This window comes from Alligator mississippiensis, chromosome 1 (genome assembly GCF_030867095.1).
Source record: "Alligator mississippiensis isolate rAllMis1 chromosome 1, rAllMis1, whole genome shotgun sequence".
Taxonomy (NCBI): Eukaryota; Metazoa; Chordata; order Crocodylia; family Alligatoridae; genus Alligator; species Alligator mississippiensis.
Genome location: NC_081824.1, coordinates 135,444,410 through 135,465,807, shown reverse-complemented (window position 1 = coordinate 135,465,807; position 21,398 = coordinate 135,444,410). Strand labels below are relative to the sequence as shown.

The 21,398-nt window shown below is 42.5% G+C and overlaps 1 protein-coding gene across 10 annotated transcripts in view; it reads right to left on the bottom strand.

Moving 5' to 3' along the window:
* Positions 1-21,398, bottom strand: part of ARID1B (AT-rich interaction domain 1B) — a 432,896-nt gene that overhangs the window by 124,078 nt on the left and 287,420 nt on the right. For all 10 annotated transcript variants that reach the window (XM_059714373.1, XM_059714361.1, XM_059714369.1 and 7 more), the window contains one exon: positions 13,729-13,972. In XM_059714373.1, the coding sequence (XP_059570356.1) occupies positions 13,729-13,972 (244 nt within the window). The remainder of the gene's footprint in view (positions 1-13,728; positions 13,973-21,398) is intronic.

Here is a 21,398-nt window from a genome sequence, read left to right as displayed (position 1 = left end):
GAGTTCATCACGCCATAAAGAACATTCTCAGAAAGGGGGATAAGGGGAAGCAAACATGACTATTATAAATAAAAGCATCAAAATACAAACCAGCCTCCAAAAACTGTTTGGCAGATCTGATCTTCTGTATTACAAGATCTATCATGCTATATTTAATCTTGTCTAACAATGGCAAACCCAAAACAGTGCTGGAACCTAGCAATTCTTCATATATTCTTAATCAACTTAGAACTTTCATCAATTTAGTACCCTCTGCAAGGTCACACACAGAACATTCAGCCATATGCCTTTAATGTAGTTTGCAAATACGAACTTCTATGTCAGTTTCTGTTTGGAAGGGGGAGTATCAACATTAGCAACCCCTAGTTATATCATTTATAAACATGCAGATGTGGATTATTAAAGATTAATGCATTTTGGGATTGGTGTCGGCATTCCGTTTGTCTCATGCCGAAACCAATTCTATTCTTCATTAGTCAATGACAACCCACATCACCCTGTTGTGGAAGAGAAATCAAAGGTGCATGTGTGAACTGAGAATAAGTGATGAAACTGATTACTAAGAAACTTAACGGCTGTAATCAATCAACACATCACAATAATTTGAGTCCACTGTTGTCTGGGGATGGAGAAATGAATACAAAAACTCACCAGAATGAGTTGGCTTTTGTCTGTGTACTTTTTAAAAGCCCTCTCTGACACTAGAGTTCCAGTTCCAAGTATGGAGTTGAACTGTCAGTGCTTGGTATGCATCTGTTAAAAGCCACTATTTAGTTTGTCAACATTTTGTTACAAAAAAGGTAGAAGGTGTCTTGTTGCAAATTCAGTTCTCAAAAATATTTGCCATAACTGAAAGTGGAGGAGCATCAGCATAGTGGAAACAATTTACTTGCTGAGCAATGTTACCACCTGGTTGAAACTTATTGTATTAAGACTTCTATGGCTTTTTTCGGTTTCTGTGCTCCCAAGTAAGGGCATGCAATGCCTTTTTTTCTATAGTCAATACTGATGGTAATTACAATGTGGTCCCATGCAGACCCCTGTGCAAGAAGCAAAAGTAGTAATGGGATCCATCCAAATAGGAACTGAGAACATGATGGCCTACTCTATATCAAAAAATAAAATAAATATTGTGCTAGATCTACAGAAAGCTTTCTTTGGGTATTAGGTCCAATGCATTGTTAAGGGGCGAACACACTGACTGACTTTCCCTGTTAACTTATCAATCATTGCTCAATATTTCAAAGCATGAGGGAGAAGAAAACCTTTCCATTTGTGATAGGATGCAGCCTACGCTTTATTATGGAATTATAGAGAATGGAAAAGATCCAATCCCAAATGAATTTAGCCACATAATAATCTAAAACAGAAGTTGAAAAACATGTTTTTTCATAAAACAAATGCAGGCACCAGGTCACATTTCCTGTAGATATTTTGGGTGGGTTGAGGAGGTTAGGTTAGAAACACCATATAATAAAAGGATGCAAATTTTAAAGGCCACATATATGAATTAAACTACAACTGTCCGAAGTCTAAGCATGTTATGTAACAAAGGAAGATTCAGAAGCAGCGCAGTGGCACAGTCACACCCCCGTTTCAGACCACAACACAGGAGCAGCAGCTGGGAACTTTTTAGAGTCCTCAAAGCAAGTAAGAATTCTTCCTCTTCCTCTCTGACCTCAGTGGCATATTCCCATCACCTTCCAATCCTATTCTCCCTTGCCCACTGCCACTGTTGCAGTTGTCTATAGCTGTCCCAGTAGGGGGTAGAAGTGTGCAAAACAGACCCTATTCAATTCAGATTCAGCCTGAATTGGGGATGGTGATTCGATTCGCTGATGCAGATCACTGTCCCTGATTTGATCTGGCTGAATCTGAAGATTGAAGATTCGATGCCGATTCAGAGAATCAGCGATTCGGACATAGACGCAGCTTTAGAAGTTGTTTATTTGGGGGGGCGGGGTTGTTTTTACATATTTCGAGGTACCAGTGCGGCTCGTGATCGCTGCGGTGCTGGGGTGCATGGAGTGTTCCACAGAAGTATATTGGGGGGGGGGGGGTTCCCTCCATGTGCTCAGTGGCAAACCCGGAACTGGAGCAGAAGTACTTCCGGTTTATTTCTGGGTCTGCCGGGGAGTGTGCTGGGGGGCTTCCCCGCGCCTTCGCGGCACAGCGATCAACTACATGGGGACCCCAGCCCCTCCTCCCCCCCCGGACCCAGGAGGCACCAGTCACCGAGCCGGGGGGGGGGCTCCCCGGCAGACCCGGAAGTGCTTCCGGTCCACTTTCGCGTCTGATGCCGAGTGCACTGGGGAGCCCTCTGAGCTCCATGTACCCCAGCACGCAAGAGCCTACATACCTCTATCTAGAGGTACATAGGAAAAACATTTAAAGCTGTCTCAACGTCTGAATCTCTGAATCAATTTGGAGGGTTCTGATTCGATTCAGAGAGATTAAAGGGTCCTCTGATTTGAGTCAGATTTGGTGATTCAGACACCGAATTGGGCGAAATCTCCGCTGAATCCAACCAGGGACTGAAACTTTGCAGAGCCCTAGTAGGCGGCTGTGCAGACAGGACTCTAGAGCTGCTTCTGCTTCAGTCCAGCTAGGCTACATGGGGAGCCAGGTTTAGCCAGGACAGCAGCAATAGATAGGTTGCGCCTCCCTGCCCATAGTATCCTAGTACATGGGGTCAGAAGGGACCTAAACAGATCATCAGGTCCAACCCCTTGCCCCAGGCAGGAACAGGTGCCGGAATCATATCACCCCAGCCAAATATCTGTCCAGCCTACTCCTGAAGACCCCCAAGGTAGGAGAGAGTACCAAGTCACTTGGGAGCCCAGTCCAGAGCCTGGAAGCCCTAACTGTAAAGTACTGTCTCCTTATGTCCATTCTGAACCTTCTAACAATTTGCGGCCGTTATTCCTAGTAACCCTGGGTGGTGCCTGGGGAAACAGAACTTCCCCCAATTCCCACTGGTCCCCCCTGGTGAGTTTGTAAATGGCCACCAGATCTCCTCTCAGCCTTCTCTTGTGGAGGCTGAATAGGTTCAGGCCCTCTAGCCTCTCTTCGAAGGGCCTGCCCTGCTGCCCCTTGACCATGTGAGTGGCCCTCCTCTGGACCCTCTCAATGCTAGCCACATACCTCTTGAAGTGTGGCGCCCAGAATTGGACGCAGTACTCCAACTGTGGCTTGAACAATGCTGCGTAGAGGGGAAGGATCACCTCCCTGGACCTGCTTGTAATGCATCTGTAGATGCACGACAAGGTGCGGTTAGCCTTGCGGACTGCTTCCTCACATTGGCAGCTCACGTTCATCCTGGAGTCAAAGACTCCAAGATCCCTTTCTGCCACCATGTTGACAAGAAGGATGTTCCCCAGCCTATAGGTGTGTTGCTGGTTCCTTCTCCCTAGATGCAGCCCCTTGCACTTGTCTGTGTTGAATTCCATCCTAATCTCATTCTGAGCCCAGTCAGGGAGGGGGCAACCTGCCTGCCACCCCTGCTGACCCAGCTTCCCACACAGCCCAGCTGGAGTGGGGCAGGAGAGGCTCTGGAGCTCCCTTTGTTTCTCCAAGGCAGCTGGTGACAGCAGTAGCAGTGGAGGGTGGGGGAGAGGAAGGAATGGGTACCCACGAACATGGAGGGGGGTTGTGAGAGGCTGGGGGGGAGGGGGGAGGAGGACAGAACAGGGTAGAGATTCTTACCTGATTTGGTAACTTAAAAAAAAAAAGTCCCCTGTTACTGTTCTTGCAGTTTGGCTTGCCTGCCCCATGGAGGAGGGGAAGGAGTTGTGAGAGGGCATACAGCCACACTGACACAGACAGTTGCTGCTCGTGCACCCCTCTTTACAAAATCATGCATCTGCCCACGGTATGCAATGGACATCTGAAAGTTATAGCAAGAGTGCTTTTAACAATTTTGGTAGCTGTAACAGGGGTATCTGAATCTTGTATGAGATCTGAATGCACACACACGAGGAGAGGCTACGGGACCTGAACCTGTTCAGCCTCTACAAGAGAAGGCTGAGAAGGGATCTGGTAGCCGTCTATAAACTTGCCATGGGGGACCAGCAGGCAATGGGAGAGTCCCTGTTCCCCCGAGCACTACCGGGAGTAACAAGGAATAACGGCCATAAATTGACTGAGTGTAGATTCAGGCTAGATATCAGGAGGCACTACTTCACTGTCAGGGCGGCTAGAATCTGGAACCAACTTCCAAGGGAAGTGGTGCTCCCTCCTACCCCGGGGGTCTTCAAAAGAAGGCAGGACAATTACCTAGCCGGAGTCGTTTGACCCCAGCATTCTTTCCTGCCCATGGCAGGGGGTCGGACTCGATGATCTGCTCAGGTCCCTTCCAACCCTACCAACTATGAAACTATATTTATGAAAAGTATTTTATGGGTTTCCAACACCTAGTCACCACAGATCCAGCTGGATTTAACATCTATAATATAAATTAAACAACCAAGATAACTTTAAATAGAAAGCATTAGCAGAAACTATTTGAGCCAACTGTTCCTCTTGGACACTTGTCCATGTCTCGGTTTTAAACTTAATTTAATGATGTTAAGAATCTACCAGCCCAAGAACCCTGAAAATTAAACAGTCCTCAAATACAGAATGGGTTGCAAGAGTTTAAACTTCCCTAGTATTTCTTCCTTGCTGCTGTTTCTTGGAGAGACCACCTCTAGAGAACAAGACAGTTCCTTGACCTTTCTGATGAAACCCCAAGCAGGGTGCCAATTCTGATAGTGCTTTTGTGATAAAGACTACCGTCCCTAAGGAAATGGACTGAGACTACCAACTCATTTCACACAAGCCAAATGGTCTTCAGACGATAGCTTATAATCACTAGTGATCTAGTCTGAATTTTAACACATAACAGAGGTTAAATGATCCACATTGTAGAACTAATCCCTAGAGCCACATACCTGCAATCTGACTGCTCCTCCTCCCATTTAAAAAAAAAGTGGATTATAGTGTAAAGTTCTAAATACTGCTAAAAAAAGGGAGCTAAACTAGTGCTATTCAAAACATTCAACATTTCATTTTAAGGGAAAACTACAGTCTAGCAAGCATTCTAGATTTGTAAAACTGCTGAATAGATGTTTTGTGTGCTAGCAGTGATTAAAAACATGGCTATGTCAATGGCATTTTGTGTTTTGTTTTTTCTGGTCTGCTTGCCAATAAACAGCATGCATCTTCCTTGCAACAAGCTGTTGCACGATTTTTGCCTCTGGAGAAGCCAAGAGGGAAATATTGATGGATGTGTTAAAATAATCTTTCTAGGCAGGGGGACCATGTCCATTTTAAGGGGAAATAATCCCCTTTCTTGTCTTGCAATGGCATTTTTAAGCACCTGTTAATTTTAACCAGAAAAATGTAAATAAAATATTAGCCAACAAATTCATTCTCATGTGATAGTCATCTTTTTGAAATAATGCTTTAAAAACACTTTAATATACCAGTAATAATGTTTAATAAAGCAGGGATTTTTAAGGTATGACCATGTTACATCTGATCAACCTATCTTATTCCAGTCATGCTTCTAAAAATATTTATTTCATTAGCTCAAACTTCTAGCAGGCATGAAAGAGACTATTATACCCATTCTGATTCACACTTTAAAACCTCAGTTTTAGCCCATGATGGACTAACCCTTACTCACTATTTTCCTTGCTCTACTACTCAGTCCTTTTAGTCTGCCCACACTAGTTTTCATGCCAAATTACAAGACTTTGAGCTTGGTTTCTAGATTTTATAACAGCCATGGACAACTGAGTCCTCCTTAGGTCCTTAATGCTTGCACCCATATCAGCTTGTACTATAATTGTCAGGTCTTCAATATTATGCTTGCTGGTCTGTATGTGAACTGGAATAAAAATCCAGCTCTGCAGGAAAGGGAGTTCATTGCACAATGGGATACAGCTCCTTTCCTTGCATCAGTATTGAACTAATTAATTTTGCAGGTGGAGCAGTGGTCATTTAGATGAGACACACTACTGAGATGCTGACCAACTGTTATCATTAAAGGTCTTTTAAGGTAGATTACATTAAATACCCCCCCCACACACACATTTTTGGTCTCTGGCCTATGCAGCAATGTTTTGTGGCAGAACTGCATTTGTACTTACAGTTCCTCTCTGCCAAGTGGAGTAAGGCTTCTGCTGCCAATTGGTAGCTGGGTGAAGGTACGTATAGATCTTCTCATACCTTCAGCTGGTTACTGAGGTCCATTCAGCAGCTGGTGCCTGTCTAGTGAGCCCTTCATGCTATGGCAGCACAGCTGCTGAGTGGAGCTGCACAAAGCTGCCAGAAGCCTGCAAGCATCTATGTGTTCAGGCATAAGAGGCAGCTGTACGTAGACATAGCCTTACTCTGGAATAGGAACAACCACATGTGGAGTGATTCCTGAATACACAATTCCTAAGCAACTCCATACACAGACAAGTCTTTTACAGAGAGGAGGCAGAGCAAACCTTACCTAGTGACTGAGTCTATAGCCAGTGCAGATGTGTGAGTTGGCCAAATAATTAAAAATAAAAGGTATCAGAAAAAAAGTTCAGAAAATAAAATTATGTCCAGTGATGTAAAAAGCCACTGTTTTCATTTATTTCTAAATACATTTGCAACATACAAAGAATTAGCATAAAAAATGTCAGTACCCAGAAAAGTAAAACTCTTGGCTGGGATCTAAAATAATATACATTTCTGAACTCCCATAAAATCTTCCCAGGCACTAAGGGGTTAAGACTTTCTTGGCCTATCAGCAATCTCCCACAGTACACTTGCTCTTCTTAATATTTAAACACTGTTGCAGCTTACACCGCAGAGAAGAAAGAGCTGATGAAAGCCTTCGGCCAATGAAATAAAAATTTGGGGAAAAAAAACTGTTTAGCTTATTTACATTTTTGCTTTGTTAGTAAACTGGAACGGTTGGTGCAGGAGGCAAGAAAAGTAAAATTAACATCCACTAAATCTTCTGGCAACAGCAGCGCATTTTGATATTCTGCTGTGTCAGCTTCTACTAGTGGTTTAGGGTTGAATTAGGAGCAGCATAAGACCTAAAAGCAGTATAGGGCATGACATTATATTCTTAAAGAAATTTTATCCTTATTCTAGAGAACGCTACAAAATAAAGACATTATTTTGGATAAAGTAAAAGGGTGGTCTCTGTTAGAAAAATCTACAACAAGATCATATTCCACCAGCATCTGACACTGGTTTGCTTTTAATTGTTAAAGAGCAAAAAATGGGCTCTGTAACGTAAGTGTGGCTAAAAAAGAAATGATATAGCTTTGAGAAAAATATGCACTTGTGAATAAAACACAGTCAAGTGGATCTTCTACCCTCAACGGTTAATCTCCCTGCTATATTCTAATTGTATGGATGGAAACAAAGACTGCAGAGATGTGTGCCACTTACCACAAGAAATATCTGTTCAGCTTTTCACAGAACACAGGAAGGAAATGCCCACTGAGTTAGGGATGTGCCAATGTCAGTGCTGTCTGTGCCAGTCCATTCCCATGAAATTCACAATGTGTGATAATAAGCAATATGGGAGGGCAGATTTGCAGTAGGGTGGAGAAACAGTTTAAACAGGCAATGGAATGGAATCAGCCATTTGGGAGGTTTAATAGTGGGCTGTTTGTTTGTCTGCCCTTTTGATGTTTCATTAGTTGTCAATTTTGTTTCAACGAAGGAGGGATGGGGAAAAGGATGCTTCCTTTCCAGCAAACCCTGGGAAAGCAACACCTTTATTTTAACGGCCTTCCCGCCAAGAACTCCCTGCAACACTTTGGCTTTCCCTCACCATAGCTATCAGCAACACAACAGCTGCTCATTTTACAATGACTTGCTGGAGAGAGAATGATTGAAAGAGCCAATCTATGTCACATGGAGAAGCTGTAGCAAGACATTGCAGGAGGTAATAGGAGAGGATTGAGGTCAGAACAAACAAGGGAAGGGCGAGGAAGGAGTGAAAAATAGCAGTAAACAAAAATGTTAAAGAAAGACCGAGATTATACTAAAGAATATTTGTTTAAAAAACAAGAAACAGAAACAAACAAACCCCTGTAGCTTGATCATCACAGGCCACAGAAATATGGGTAAGTGCTGTCTTACTTTTTTTCCAAGGTACTGTAAGTGGAGTTGGAAGTTAATAAACAACCGGCCATGACACAAAAGGGTGGAAACTAAGCAGGCTGAAAGCGGAGGATGACAGGACAGTCCTATTTATATAGTTGAAAATCTTAACATCCAAAAGATGCACTAAAGAGAGGCTTACAATAAAGCTGAATAGAGCTCTCTCCTACCCCATAAGTAAGATCTGGGACAACGCTAGTGAAAGCTGACTCCTCATCTCAGTCCCCCAAAGAGATTGGGAGACTAGAAGGAACAGAGCACTGGATATGTCTACCAGGGTCCTGTCCCTGGGAAACTACTTAAAGCATCCACCTTTCATAGCAGCTTCTGGTCAAGTAGCTGTCTAATAAATCAAAGCCCACAAAACCTGCTATCCTTCATGACTGCTGAAAGTGTGAAAGAACTTTCTGTCTTTTATTGTCGTCAAGCCTTTATTCCAGGGCTGTCCAGCATCCCTGTGGCTGAGGGCCACATGGTGCTGGAGCACAGCTCCCAGGCCACATGCTGTAGTGCCAGGCCTCTTGGATTCCCCTTCTCTCCACTGAGTAGGCAGTGCTGATGGTACATGACTCCCATCTCCCTACTGCAGCACAATCCCCTGCTATGCAGGCTGCACAGGCAATACATGCTATCCCTCCCTTCCTCCCTCAGCCACACAGTTGGACAACCCTGCTTTATTTCGTAACCCCAAGATGCCTGATTGTTATAAGGTGGGAGATACCTACTGCTCTCCATCTCCACTATTTAGTTAAAAAACAAGTGGGGAAAGCATCCCAACTTTCTCTATTAACTCTGTGCTCAGTTATTGGCAAGACCAGGGCGAGGGAATCGCTCCTACTCTCATTCTAAGATTCCAGTGAATTTCACTGCAACTCTGACAGTTCTCAATACCAGACTTGATAATGTCATCTTGCAGCTGTTGCTTGAGAAAAGGCACTATAGCTACCTGTGGATTCATAAAAACCCTGCACTGGTTCACATTCGACACATCATCTTCTACCACAAGAACAAAAAATACCCCTTGATTTTGGAACCAGCTTAGGCCAGGAAGAAGCCAGGAGCCATCTTTCTTTCTTTGGTGTCATTCTGAAAATTGCCACCTAAGATGGTGCTTCCAAAAAAATGACTGATTACAGAATCTAACAAGAAAGGTGATGATCAAAATGCTATCTACTTCCTGTTCAATTAGGTAGGTGAAATACTGATTTCTTTACCAGACTATGACTACTTGGAGGTATTTAACATTTAATGAAATTACTCTGGATCTAGTCTCTGGGGCCAAATATGTTGGACAGTCCTGCTTTAATGCAGTTGCTTTAAACAAATTTGAGGCCTCTTTCAAAGTCATTAAACTTGGACTCTAGGTTGCAAAGCACAGATTTAGTGTGTATTTTCACCAATTTGTTGCCTTTAAGGCCAAAGTGACTACTACAGCAGCTAGTCTGACCTCCTCTATGTAATAGGCTCTTATATTTATACTTATTTACTTTGGTTTTGAGCCCAATACAAGAAGTTTGGCTTCTTCTCAATAACTTCTCATTGGCTGTAGCCTATCTTTCCAGAAAGGCATTCAGTTCTGATTTGAAGACATTAGAAGATGAAGAATCCTCCTCTGTCCCTGGTAGTTTATATTAACAGTTATAATCACGCTCACTGTTAAAAATATTTTGCTTCCCATCTGAACTGGTCTGACATCAGGTTCCAGTCACTGGTTCTTATGACTTTCTCAACAACATTAAAAAACCCTTTAGCTAGCATTTCTCCCTGTGAAGGTTCTTACACACTGAAATCCAGCCACTTCTAAATCTGCTTGCAAATAAGCAAACTGGATCAACTCCTTTTGTATCACTGTAAGGTATTTTCTCCAGCCCCTGAATCACTATTTGTGAATCTTTTCTACATTTTCTCCCATTTTTCATTACCCTTTTTAAAATGCAGGCACTAGAATTATTCTCAATATTCCAGTCTCACCCACTCCAGATACAAAGGTAAAATCACCACCCTACTCCTGTTTATGTTTCTGTTTATACATCCAAAGAGCTCATGAACTGGGAACTCATGTTAAGCTCACTGCTCCATACAGACTTTATGGCTAGGGACAGACATTACATAAACTTGTTTAAGTGATCAGAAACTGGTTTAAACTTGTAACAGAACATGAGTTCAGTGCACATAAACCAGTGTCAAAATGCTGACACTAGTTTAATATAAACCTGGTTGAATATGCTATCAGACTTAACTGATTTGGGTCAAACCGGTTTATGCAATGTCTGTCCCAGATCCCTTTTTGGTTTAAGTTAAACCAGAGTCCCCCAGCATCCCAGATGCATTACAGACCTGGGCTGGGCTGTGCTCTCTGCTTCAGAGAACAGGGCTGGCCCTGCCCCTCTGCTTCCTAGCCAGAGCTCCAGCAGAGATTGCAGGCACAGTAGCGCCCGCCTGGCTTCATGGATCCCAGCCCCATGGACCCTAGGCATGTGGTATGCTAGCTAACGCTGAGAGGTAGAGGGGTGTGTGTGTGTTTGTGTCCAATTTCACTGGGACAAGACAATGGCAAACACAGCAGTGTCTGCTTAGGGCTTTTTGGAGTTAATCAACAGGTCAGCTGGTAACTTCAGTCTGTTCCTTCCTCAGAAAAAGCTGTTTAACAAGAGCTTGAACTAACGAGAGGCTTTTGTTTTGTTGATGGGCTGATAAATGCTATGTTATCAGCCCCCTGCTAGCTCCCTCGCCTATCAGGTTTGCAGACAGTATGAAGAAACAGGGAGAGGGAGATTGAAAAGCTCAGTATCATCAACAGATGCATGCTCTGCACACCCCCCACCCCTTTGCCTCAGAGTGCTACCTGGGGGCTGGCAACACTCCTTTCCCTTGAGCAGCCAGCAGGGAAAAGCCTGGGATGGTGCAGGCAGGGTGAGGGTTTATACCCTTCCCTAATTAGAGCATCCTGCCGGGGCCAGGCCACACCTCTCCTCAGCTCAGCACTGTACAAGGGAAGGGAGGGCTGGTCTAGCACTCCCCGGCTTTTAGCCTAAGCCACTGCAAGCATGCACCTGAATTTCTTCAGTCCAGAAGGAATGTCTGTGCAGTTGCAAATTGATTCAGTCTAGACAGGTTAGACTAGCCTGCAAAGAATGAATCAATTCAGGCTCAGGCTTTTTGAATGTCTGTCCCTAGCTTATAGGACCAGTTGTTTTCAAGATAAAGGCCCCTATTCTGTTGATATGTCTTGTATTCCTTGTTCCTTTTGCCCTTTTTTAAATATTGGAGCAATATTAGCACTCCTTTGATCTCTCTTAATTGTGCCAATATTTCTAAATTTATTAAATTAAACATCAGAAACTGATTTATAAAACTTTGTCCTTAAGAGATCCTTTTTAAGTTTCTCACTTGGCTAATAAGGATGAAGAAATACTTGCAGTCCATAATATGATACAAATATATCATCCTGACATCCAATATACAGAATGGAAATATACATTGAACACTGCTATTTTTTTTACATAATCACTGACAATGTTACCACCTCCATCTAGTTATGGGCCTACACCATTTCCAGGATTTTTTTGTTCTAAGCATACTTTAAGAACTCCTTATGGACCTTAGCTGCACTAGCCATTAAATTTTTTCTGATGTCTTTAGCTTCCCTAATCAATTTTCTAAACCTTATACCCTCTAATGTACATAGATTATTATCTATTTTCCCCACTTGCTGTATATTGCTTTTTGCAGTTGTAATTGTTGCCTTTACTCCACCATAGAATCAAGAAGGATCTTTAGTGAATGTCCTTTTTCTTGATTTCAGAATTGTGGCTTTCTGGCCATTGAATGAGGTCTTTTAACAGAACTCTCAATTCTCATTCACCTCATTTGATCTTAAATCTTTACTCTCAGTCAATTCTGCTCATAATTTTTCTTCAGCCTTGGGAGACCAGCCCTTTTGAAACACCAAATGATTTGGGATCTCAGCCCATCACTGCCAAGCTAGACTGGTGGGGGCCAACTGATAATGTGCGTCAAGAATTAATGCATTTGTTCGTTTTTCTTGTTGATAAAACTATGGTAGTTTTCCAGACTTCTTAGTTCATATGAATGACTTGTACCATACACCAGATGCCACTAAAGAAATAATAGTAACCATGCCCCTGTCATTTTAATTATTACTGGTAGGGTGGGACTCTAATAATTTGTTACCCTCAAAGGTGGATCTGGGATAGGGGGAGGGGCAGATACACTAGTGCACTTGCACTCCTCTGATTCCTGCTCCACCCAAAGTTTAAAACCAACTGCCTGGCAGCTGCAGCAGCATTTGTAGTCAGGCAGTGCTGAGGGAACTGATTGAGTTCATGGCTCATCATAATCTACCCAATCCCTTCTAAACTCTTTATTCCATAGGTATTAATAACCCTCTCCTTTTTAATAGTCTTCTTGTTCCACCAGTTAAGCTATCCTTTGTTTTGCAATTCTGCTGTCTGTTAGTTGCTCCTGGAAACAAAGTTTCTATTTCACAGCCCTGCAGATTGTTTTTAAGTCATGCCAATGCAGTTATATATACTTTTGCTTCAATCTTTAAATTTAATAATACAGCCCTAGGCCCAAACCATATTAGTAAAGCTTCTACTAACTGGGGAAAAATGTGTTGTTTTACATGTAGGGATCTACCAAAATTGCAATTTTGTGGATTTCATGGAAATTGTGATATCTGTAGTGCCCATAAAAGAGGGCAATGCCTGCAAAATCCATGAAAATTAACAGAAGGAAGTGTACTGAAAATAAAATGCTGGATCCCCAGAGGGAGCCAGCAGGCTTTACTACACTGTGGCCCAGCTACGAAGGGCAGTTCAAGACGGCTGCCAGCCCTGCCTCTCACTGCTGATTGGCTGAAAGGATTGCCAGTCATGTGGTCCTGCCCCTCATGATCAGCCCACGAATATGGCAGTCAGCCCCACAATCTCCCCACGAAATCAGATGGATTCCTCCTTGAGTTATGTAGACCCCTATTTATATATGATGATAAACCTCTCTTTAAAATTCTAGATCTGTCCAGAGTTACCCCCTCCAAGTGCTGAAAATATTGTCTTGATCATTCTGCATAGTATTACAAACTATGCCTTTCTAAGATAGCCATTTTCACCTGCACTTAAAACACTGCATAACTCCAGGAAACAAAGACAACAAAACCTTGATTTAGAATAAAAAAAGCCCTATAAATAATTCAAAGAAGTGTGATGCCTTTGATAGATGTACCCAGGAGAATGTCCCAAACTAAAAATTCAGACCTGCACTTTTCAAAAGTTCAGGGAGTGTTCAGATCAAAGGTTTGGATTGATCCATTACAGTGAAAGGCACCAAATACAAATTTGGGATTTAGACTAGAACCTTCCAAGATCTGAGAGTGCTTGGATCTGAAGTTTTGGGTTGAATCCATCTCTCTGATAGCTGAGTGATGTTATTAACAAAGGAGACCCACAAAATCCAAGATTCCTACTAAATGAATGAATATACAAAACATAGAGAGAATTATTTTTATAATTTCATATGACACGATGTTTCTACTCCCTTTATTTTTTAAAACAAATTTACCTGGAATACTTGCAGGAGAAATTGGACCAGAACGTGACTGATTGCTTCCAACAGGAGAGCCTACAGGGGAAGGCGATGGACCACCAGGGATGCTGGAGAGATGTGGAGAAGCATGAGGTGAAAAAGGTGACTGTGCAGGGTTGCTCTGCTCCCCCTGGCTGCTTGTAGAACCTGATGCACTAACTGCTGAACTCAGTGTTGCCTCCGTTCCAGTGGGCAAGTCATCAATGGAGCCAGATAAATCCTGAGAGGGAAAGAAAAAGAAAAGGATAGAGTAGCAGTAAGAACTAACAACTGAACTACAACACCTGAGAACGGACAGGCAATGGACTTGCAACAAGAAGTGAGAATGCTACCTACAAAGTTTTAGTTACCTAAATAAATCGAGGCAAAATTTCCTCTGTACCAACAGAAAGATTTTAATGTTTTCTACTTGTGGATTAACTTTTTATATCTAAGCCCACAAATTCTTGAGGACAGCAAAAAATAAATAAAAATGATGCGCCATTTCAACTTCCCCTTAGTATTTTTGCATTTAGAATTATATCCAACATACCCTATTTACTTGTGTAATAGCCAAGACATTTCTCTTAAAAGGTATGATTTGCTGAAGACTGGAATGCACTCACATGGGAAACCCATGCCACTTGCTATGTTAATTCCAATCCATATTCAGTCTCATCTGCAAGATCATGCAAAATAAAAAAAAAAGTATGGGTGGATGTTCAAACACAGAATTACACCATTTGTTTAGCAGCAGTATTTCCTCAGCCTTGCTGGAATGGGTGCATCCTCATTTTGAGGCAATTTTTTGGGAAAAAAGCATGGCTATTACATGAGTAAATACACTAACTTTGCCTAATTAAAACAATCATCAAAATAGCAGGTGAGGGGTATCAGATGTGCAGTCTTGTAATGCTTTTATTCATGCCATTACGTTTTCAGATGTGATGCAGACATAAAGCCATGACTTCATTTACAGACTTGGCTGCACTTTTTTCAAGGGTAAATAAGTCTGTTCTAGTGTGAAGGTTTAAATTCTAATCTGCCTAACTACATTCTGCCACCCTACAATCCGCCTTGAATTTCAGCTGGACACACTGGTTTTCACTTGCTTCCTGAAGTATTTCATGCTGTGGCTGTACATTATTGAACAACTGTCACAACTTATTTTGGAAGTGGTGGTTAAATGGGTTCCTACTCCAGCCAAATTTTACTTACTTGGACCCTACCTAACTGAGATGTTTGATTATCTGGAAGTTGGGTAAGCCCCCAAGAGTTATGTCACTCCTTGGCTCAGTGGGGTTAAATTTCAGTAAACTTAAACAATGAGACTTTGTATAACACGGCAGGTAGATAATCCAAAGTTTTCAGTAGAAGTGGGAGTTCCAAAAACTCCAGTAACTTTATGTCAAAGGATACCATTAGATCAGGGATCGGCAACCCCTGGCATACGTGCCGAGCATGGCACGCAAGGCCATTTTGCTTGGCTCGCCGCAACACAGCTGTTTGGAGCCTCCCGGCTGCAGCCGGCCCCGGCTCCAAGTAGCTGCTGCCAGTGATAAGAGTTCGGGCTGCTCCCAGCAGGGCAGCAGCTCCCCAGAGCGTTCCAGCTGCCTGCTGGGAGCAGTCCGGGCTCCCAGCTGGCAGCAGCTCCCCAGAGCCGGGGCCGGCTGCAGCCAGGAGGCTCCAAACAGCTGTGTCAGGCTCCGGCATCAGCTCCGCACTGGCGCATATAGGCATGCCTCGGAGTGGGCAGTGGGGGCGGGGCCTGAGGCAGCGCAGCCCTGGTCTCTCCCCCGCTCCCGGCACAGGGGTGATGAGCCCGGCGCAGCTGTTTGGAGCCAGCCTGGGCTCTGGGCAGCTGCAGCAGGGTGAGTGCAAACAGCTCCACCGGGCTGATCAGCTCTGTGCTGGCGGCGACTGCATTGGCACCTTGGAGCAGGCTGCACTGCCCCGCTGTCCGCCCTGAGGTGCCCGTGCAGTTGCCGCCAGCATGGAGCCGATGCCAGAGCTGTGCAGCCCAGTGGAGCTGTTTGCACTCTGGCTGCTGCAGCTCCCCAGAGCCTGGGCTGGCTCCAAAGAGCTGCACCAGGCTCATCACCTCTGTCCCGGAAGCTGAGGAGAGACAGGGGCTGCACTGCCTCAAGCCCTGCCCCCACCGCCCACTCTGAGGCATGCCTGCACGTGCCAGTGCGGAGCTGATGCTGGAACCTGACACAGCTGTTTGGGCCTCTCAGCTGCAGCCGGCCCTGGCTCTGGGAACCTGCTGCCAGCTGGGAGCCCGCAGGCAGCTGGGACTGTGCAAACCCTGTTGGGAGCAGCCGGGGTAGCTGCTGGCAGCCACAGAGCCCGGACTGTAGGGCAGAGGCAAGGGGCAGTAGGGCTGGGGGGCAGGAGCTTTGGGCGGGGGGGGGGGCAAGCAGGGCATCCTGCCATGTACCCCTTACCCTCATTTTGTTTTTCTGGCATGCTGGCACTCCGGCACCTTCCGAGGTACACACTGTGGTGTTTTTCGGCACTCCGGCCAAAAAATGTTGCCTACCCCTGCTTTAGATGCTTAAAAACATTTAGGAAACTCCAACATCGCAAAAAGTCATGGAAACATTATGGTTGCAAGGTACATGTTAGTGTATATTTCTGTTACCTAAGAAAGATACAATTCAAAGAGACAGCTATTTTATACATAAAGCAGGTCAACTCATGTGCCATTTAATGATGTTAGACCTCCAACAGTTCAAATAATCAGGATGACACAGCATTTGCTGAATGTAATATCATTTGCGTTAGTCAATGGGAGTCATATGAGTAAGGTGTCCCTGTCTTGGGGGGGTGTTAAGGAAGAGATAAATTACTGATGTATAAGATCAGTCAAATTTTCAGAAGCGAGGAAGATTTCAAGACAGATTTATTGTTGGACTAGAATGTGAAGCAGTGTCCTTATAGTAACAACTTTGCCTTATCTCTGACTAGCCTCTTTCAAAATGCCCACCCCTCCTCCTATGAGAGCTGGAATTTTGTGAAGATTGCAATTTGTTTCCAAGTTGCATAAGCTGAAGGGCAAAAATGAATCTAAATAACCATTAGTAAGTCCAAAACACAACCTGGATGCTAGACTCAACCTCTTCTTGTGCACCGGGAGAAGTACTAGCTATGATCATGCCTATATTTCCCCTCAAACTTGCTCCCAGGTTGACAATTTGCAGTCCAGCATTCCAAATCCTAATTTTTGTATAAGTAACTTTGTGACCTTGATTAACTCATGGCTTTGCCTATGAGCACAACATTGTAGGTATATTTCTCATTTTGCATGCAAAAATGAAAATCCCGTTTGAAAACAGGAAAATGTATGTCAGCTCTGCACGGATTTTACAGTCAAGCTGCAAACACTTAAAAACAGGAGTGAAATTGTGAAATTGGCAAAAGACCCTTATTTCTGTTGTTTCAGATTTAAAAACACGTTGATGTCCTTGAAAATACTGAAGAAAAATGACAGTGTTTTATACATTATAGAGTAATTATAGAAATCTTCTATACAGAAGTGTATTTGCTAAACAGGAAAATAATTACTTAACAGGTACAAGATATGTAAACACTGTTCTTCACAGAGTAGCCATCCCATTCAAAAGGCAACTGAGACGTGTTAACAATTTTAGTACTGAAAAAAATGTTTCATGAAGCCAAGAGGAGTTACAAAAAATTAAATGGGTAATACTGCGCATGAGAAAATGATCTGTAGTGCTGGGGTTTGGACAAAACTTGAGAGTTCACCATAATATAACTATTTATCTTGGGCTTGCTGAGTATGTGTGTGTATGTAGTGTGGGGACAAGAGTGAAGTTCATTTCTTCCATCAGATTGCATTACAATTTATCATTTTGCTAATCCCCCATGGGGGTGGAGTGAGTGACAAGTCCCAGGCATTTCCTCAAGAGCATGCCTTCCAGGGATTTCTCACAAACCTGATGCAGCTCATTCATAAAAGTAAAAAGGGGCTCATGTGATACTGCTGTGCTTAAAGAGCTATGTCCAAACCCCCCCCCCCCAAAAAAAAAAAAAAAAGGAACCAACAAGCTCCAATTGCACTGTGTTTTATTTCAGCCTGACCCTAATGATTCACATACGCACACGCAAAGTGGACAGAATGGCTGGATTTCCTTCTAGGGACTGCATGTTGTACATGGACACTTCACATTTCATCCAGCCACACAGCCACGGCCATTAGCATAGCATCAACGTGCATCTGGGTAAGCAAGAAATTTGATAAATTCATAACCTCTCTCACAAGAATGAATAAAATAGATGTGTATTACCCACACGGCCATCTGGGTTATACAGTTTTTTTCTTGTGCTACAGTGGGCTGAAGCAGAACACAGCCATCCTCAGCTATTCCTACTTTGTTACTTTGCCAGGGGCTCTGTGAATTTTTTCTTTCAATTTGATAAATTATTTTTAAAGGAACAGATGTACGGAGATAGATTTAATAAAATAATCACTGGGTCCTCCATCAATCCCCTGAGGCATGAGAAAGTGAGCAAACAGGCCCATTTCAGAACACAGGGACTTTAGAAATAACCCTGCTACTAGAAAAGCTATTTGAGAAAATTACAAAAAGAGTATGTACACAGCATCCAGGGAATATGAGCAGAGGTCTTCTTCTTGTTCTAATATCATCAGCTTTTTAATGCTTGCTGTTTCCACTGCGTAAGAGAACAGTAATAAAGTAATATGTAATTTTCACATTACAGACATTTATATACACATTATGTGTGCATATATATTTTATATGTAAATTATATAGATACACTTACACATACTTAACATATCCATATGCAAAGCTATTTAAAAACCTGCTAATAAGAGACGTTCCACAGCGGTTTAAGCATGCAGTCTAGTTAACAAAAAAGCTCTGTAACTAATACTTCTCTAGAGGACAATTTAGTCAGCAGGGCACCAACTCTATTCTTCTTTTATAAGTACTATCAGATCTATGATGCCTGTAAAGAACAGAGAGACCTTACTTACTGCATCTCATTCAAACCAAGGCACCTTCAAGCTACAGTGCTTCCATTTATCTTGTTGGAAAGTTGGCAGGTTAGGTAATTGCAGGGATTCTTTTAAGGGGCTGAAGTCCCCATACCCCCAGGCATGCCTTAAATTCTACCTCTTTTTCAGAGGCTTCATCTGTAAAGCACTCACTTCTCTGAATAAAGCATAGCAAATATATTATTGCCAAAAATCTCTCTTTATACACACAGGTTTGTTTCCTGTAGGAAAAAAAAAATCTTATTACTGCTATCTACTGTTTAAATTAGCTTTTCAATGCAGTGCCAGGTCTAAAGAAAAATGAAGGATGAAATATAATTTTCTGTATCTTCTGCCACATATCCATGCCAAAATGCTGCATTATCTATATCATTCAGTGCATCATATTATTCAGGACATCCCAACCACTTCTCAAAGCTAGTTTCTAGATAATACCTTGATTCTAAACCCAGCTGTCCCTGTGTAGGATTTATATCTTTTAGGTAAGTGTGTTATCTATGGCTATCTTCCCTTCTCCACTCACCTTCCACCCATGCACAACCTTTATTCTTGTCCATGTGACAAGTACAAGAGCTAAAATGAACAGGATCACATTGTGCTTAGGATTATAATGTTATGCCTTCCTGGTGGTATGATCTTATCGGACTTTGACAGGAGAGCCACTCTTGAAATAGAATGCCGATTTACAATTGTAACACAGCCAGCAGGGGAAGTTGTAGGAAGTAAACTGCTTATAAAGAGCCAGGAAAGTCAAGGTTACTCAGCACTGAAACACAGGGAAAAAATAGTCACACATATATTATTTAATAATATAATGCCCTTAAGGAACAGTCCTAGAAACAAAATAAATAAAATCCAACTGAGAGAGAGAGAACAAGAATACTTTAAGCTAAGTTTTGAAACATAATCACTAGGTATGCTGACAACATTAGGACATGGATTTCTTAGTGTGATATCTTCAGCCTAAGAATTCTTCCCAAGTCTTATATTCAAAAGCTTTGTCTAACTTTATCCCAGCTACACAGTTGGTCCAATAAAAGATATCATCCTAAGAAATCCTTACCTCGCATTATTTCTAGACCATCACAGCTACAACATCACTCTTACACTACAGGCAACCCCTGCTTAGTGCTCTTAACTGGTTCCTGAAAAACCAAGCGTTAAGCGAAATGAGCGTTAAGTGAAACCAAAAACATTTGACAACCTAAGATGGGTGACCGAGCGCGTTATAACAACACTTGCTGAGCGCTAAGTGCAATCAGGTATCAATTTCAAATGAGTGTTGTAGCAAAATAGCACCAAATGAAACAGTGTTAAGCAGGGGTTGCCCGTACTGTAACATTAGGACGCTCCTTGAAGAACAAAAGTTTATGTTGCAAATACGTCACTTACCACCTTTCTTAGGATTCTCACGGCAGAGATTAATAGAAACAATTAATTACTGAAAGTATCTCTGGCCTATGATGCAAATTCTGAGCATCTTCTGTGAGGTCAATGGGAAAGAGTCCAGAAACAACCCCCAGTAAACAATCAGCAAGCACCTTGCCAGATGGAGTTCTCTGGTCAAAAATTATGGCTAGTATTTAACTGAGTTTCCAGATCTCTTGCTCAGACTTAGTACAACACACATGGCCTGAGACTCATACAAGTTTCCTACTGTTGTCAAGTTCTTTATCCTCAAAAGGCAGAGGAAAAATTATCTTAAAAACTGGCACAAAAATATAAAATAGATATACATATGCTCTTCAAGAAGCTTGAAATCAGAGGCTCTATCCTACAATCAGAATCATTTAGCACAAACCCTATGGGTAAATGCAAAGGCCCGCAACTGCTGATTTGATTACAGCCTCAGAGCCTGTATTATAAATTAAGTCCTTCTCACAGTCGTTTTAGCAGTATTAAAGATTTTATTGCTAAAAAGATAGGTTTTTCATATCAGATTCTATCTCCTTATTAAGATTCTCTGCTTTAAGGTTCCAGTTACTCTCTCTCTTTAAATATAATATATATAAAATACAGATCCATAGAGAAGTAGATACACACATTTTACTATTGTTTTGGAACCATAGGGGACTACAAACAATACACTCTATAACTGAGATTAACTTTGAGCCAATGATTTGGCTGACAAACACACACACGCACACACACATGCACAAAGGAAAAAGCTACAATAGCTCTGTTTAAATTTCAAGATATTTGTAAGACCTCTTTTCATCACAAAGAAGCCTATAATAGTGTGTTTCAAGAAGTCTTCCAAAGGCCCTGCTGGTCACATTGTCTAGACAGCAAGTGAGCTAACAGCCTCAGATTTCCTGTGCAACTGCAAAAACACAGGCACAGGAATGACGGAGGCCACGAAGAAAAAATGTTCATGTCCCAATGTTAACCCCCCTGAGCAGGTATCTTCTTTCTAAACTATATGTCATAATACTTAAGCAATCATGCCAAAAATAGCGAAAAATCTTATCTCAGAGCACACAGAGAGCCCTCCACCCACCCTCCCCCTGTACAAACCACCATTAACTAGACTGGAAAGAACACCAGCCAATTTGTTTCCTTACGAATGAGGCTATTATACTATTTTTGTGCAAGGCGCTTTCAACATTGTACGTAACTCTTT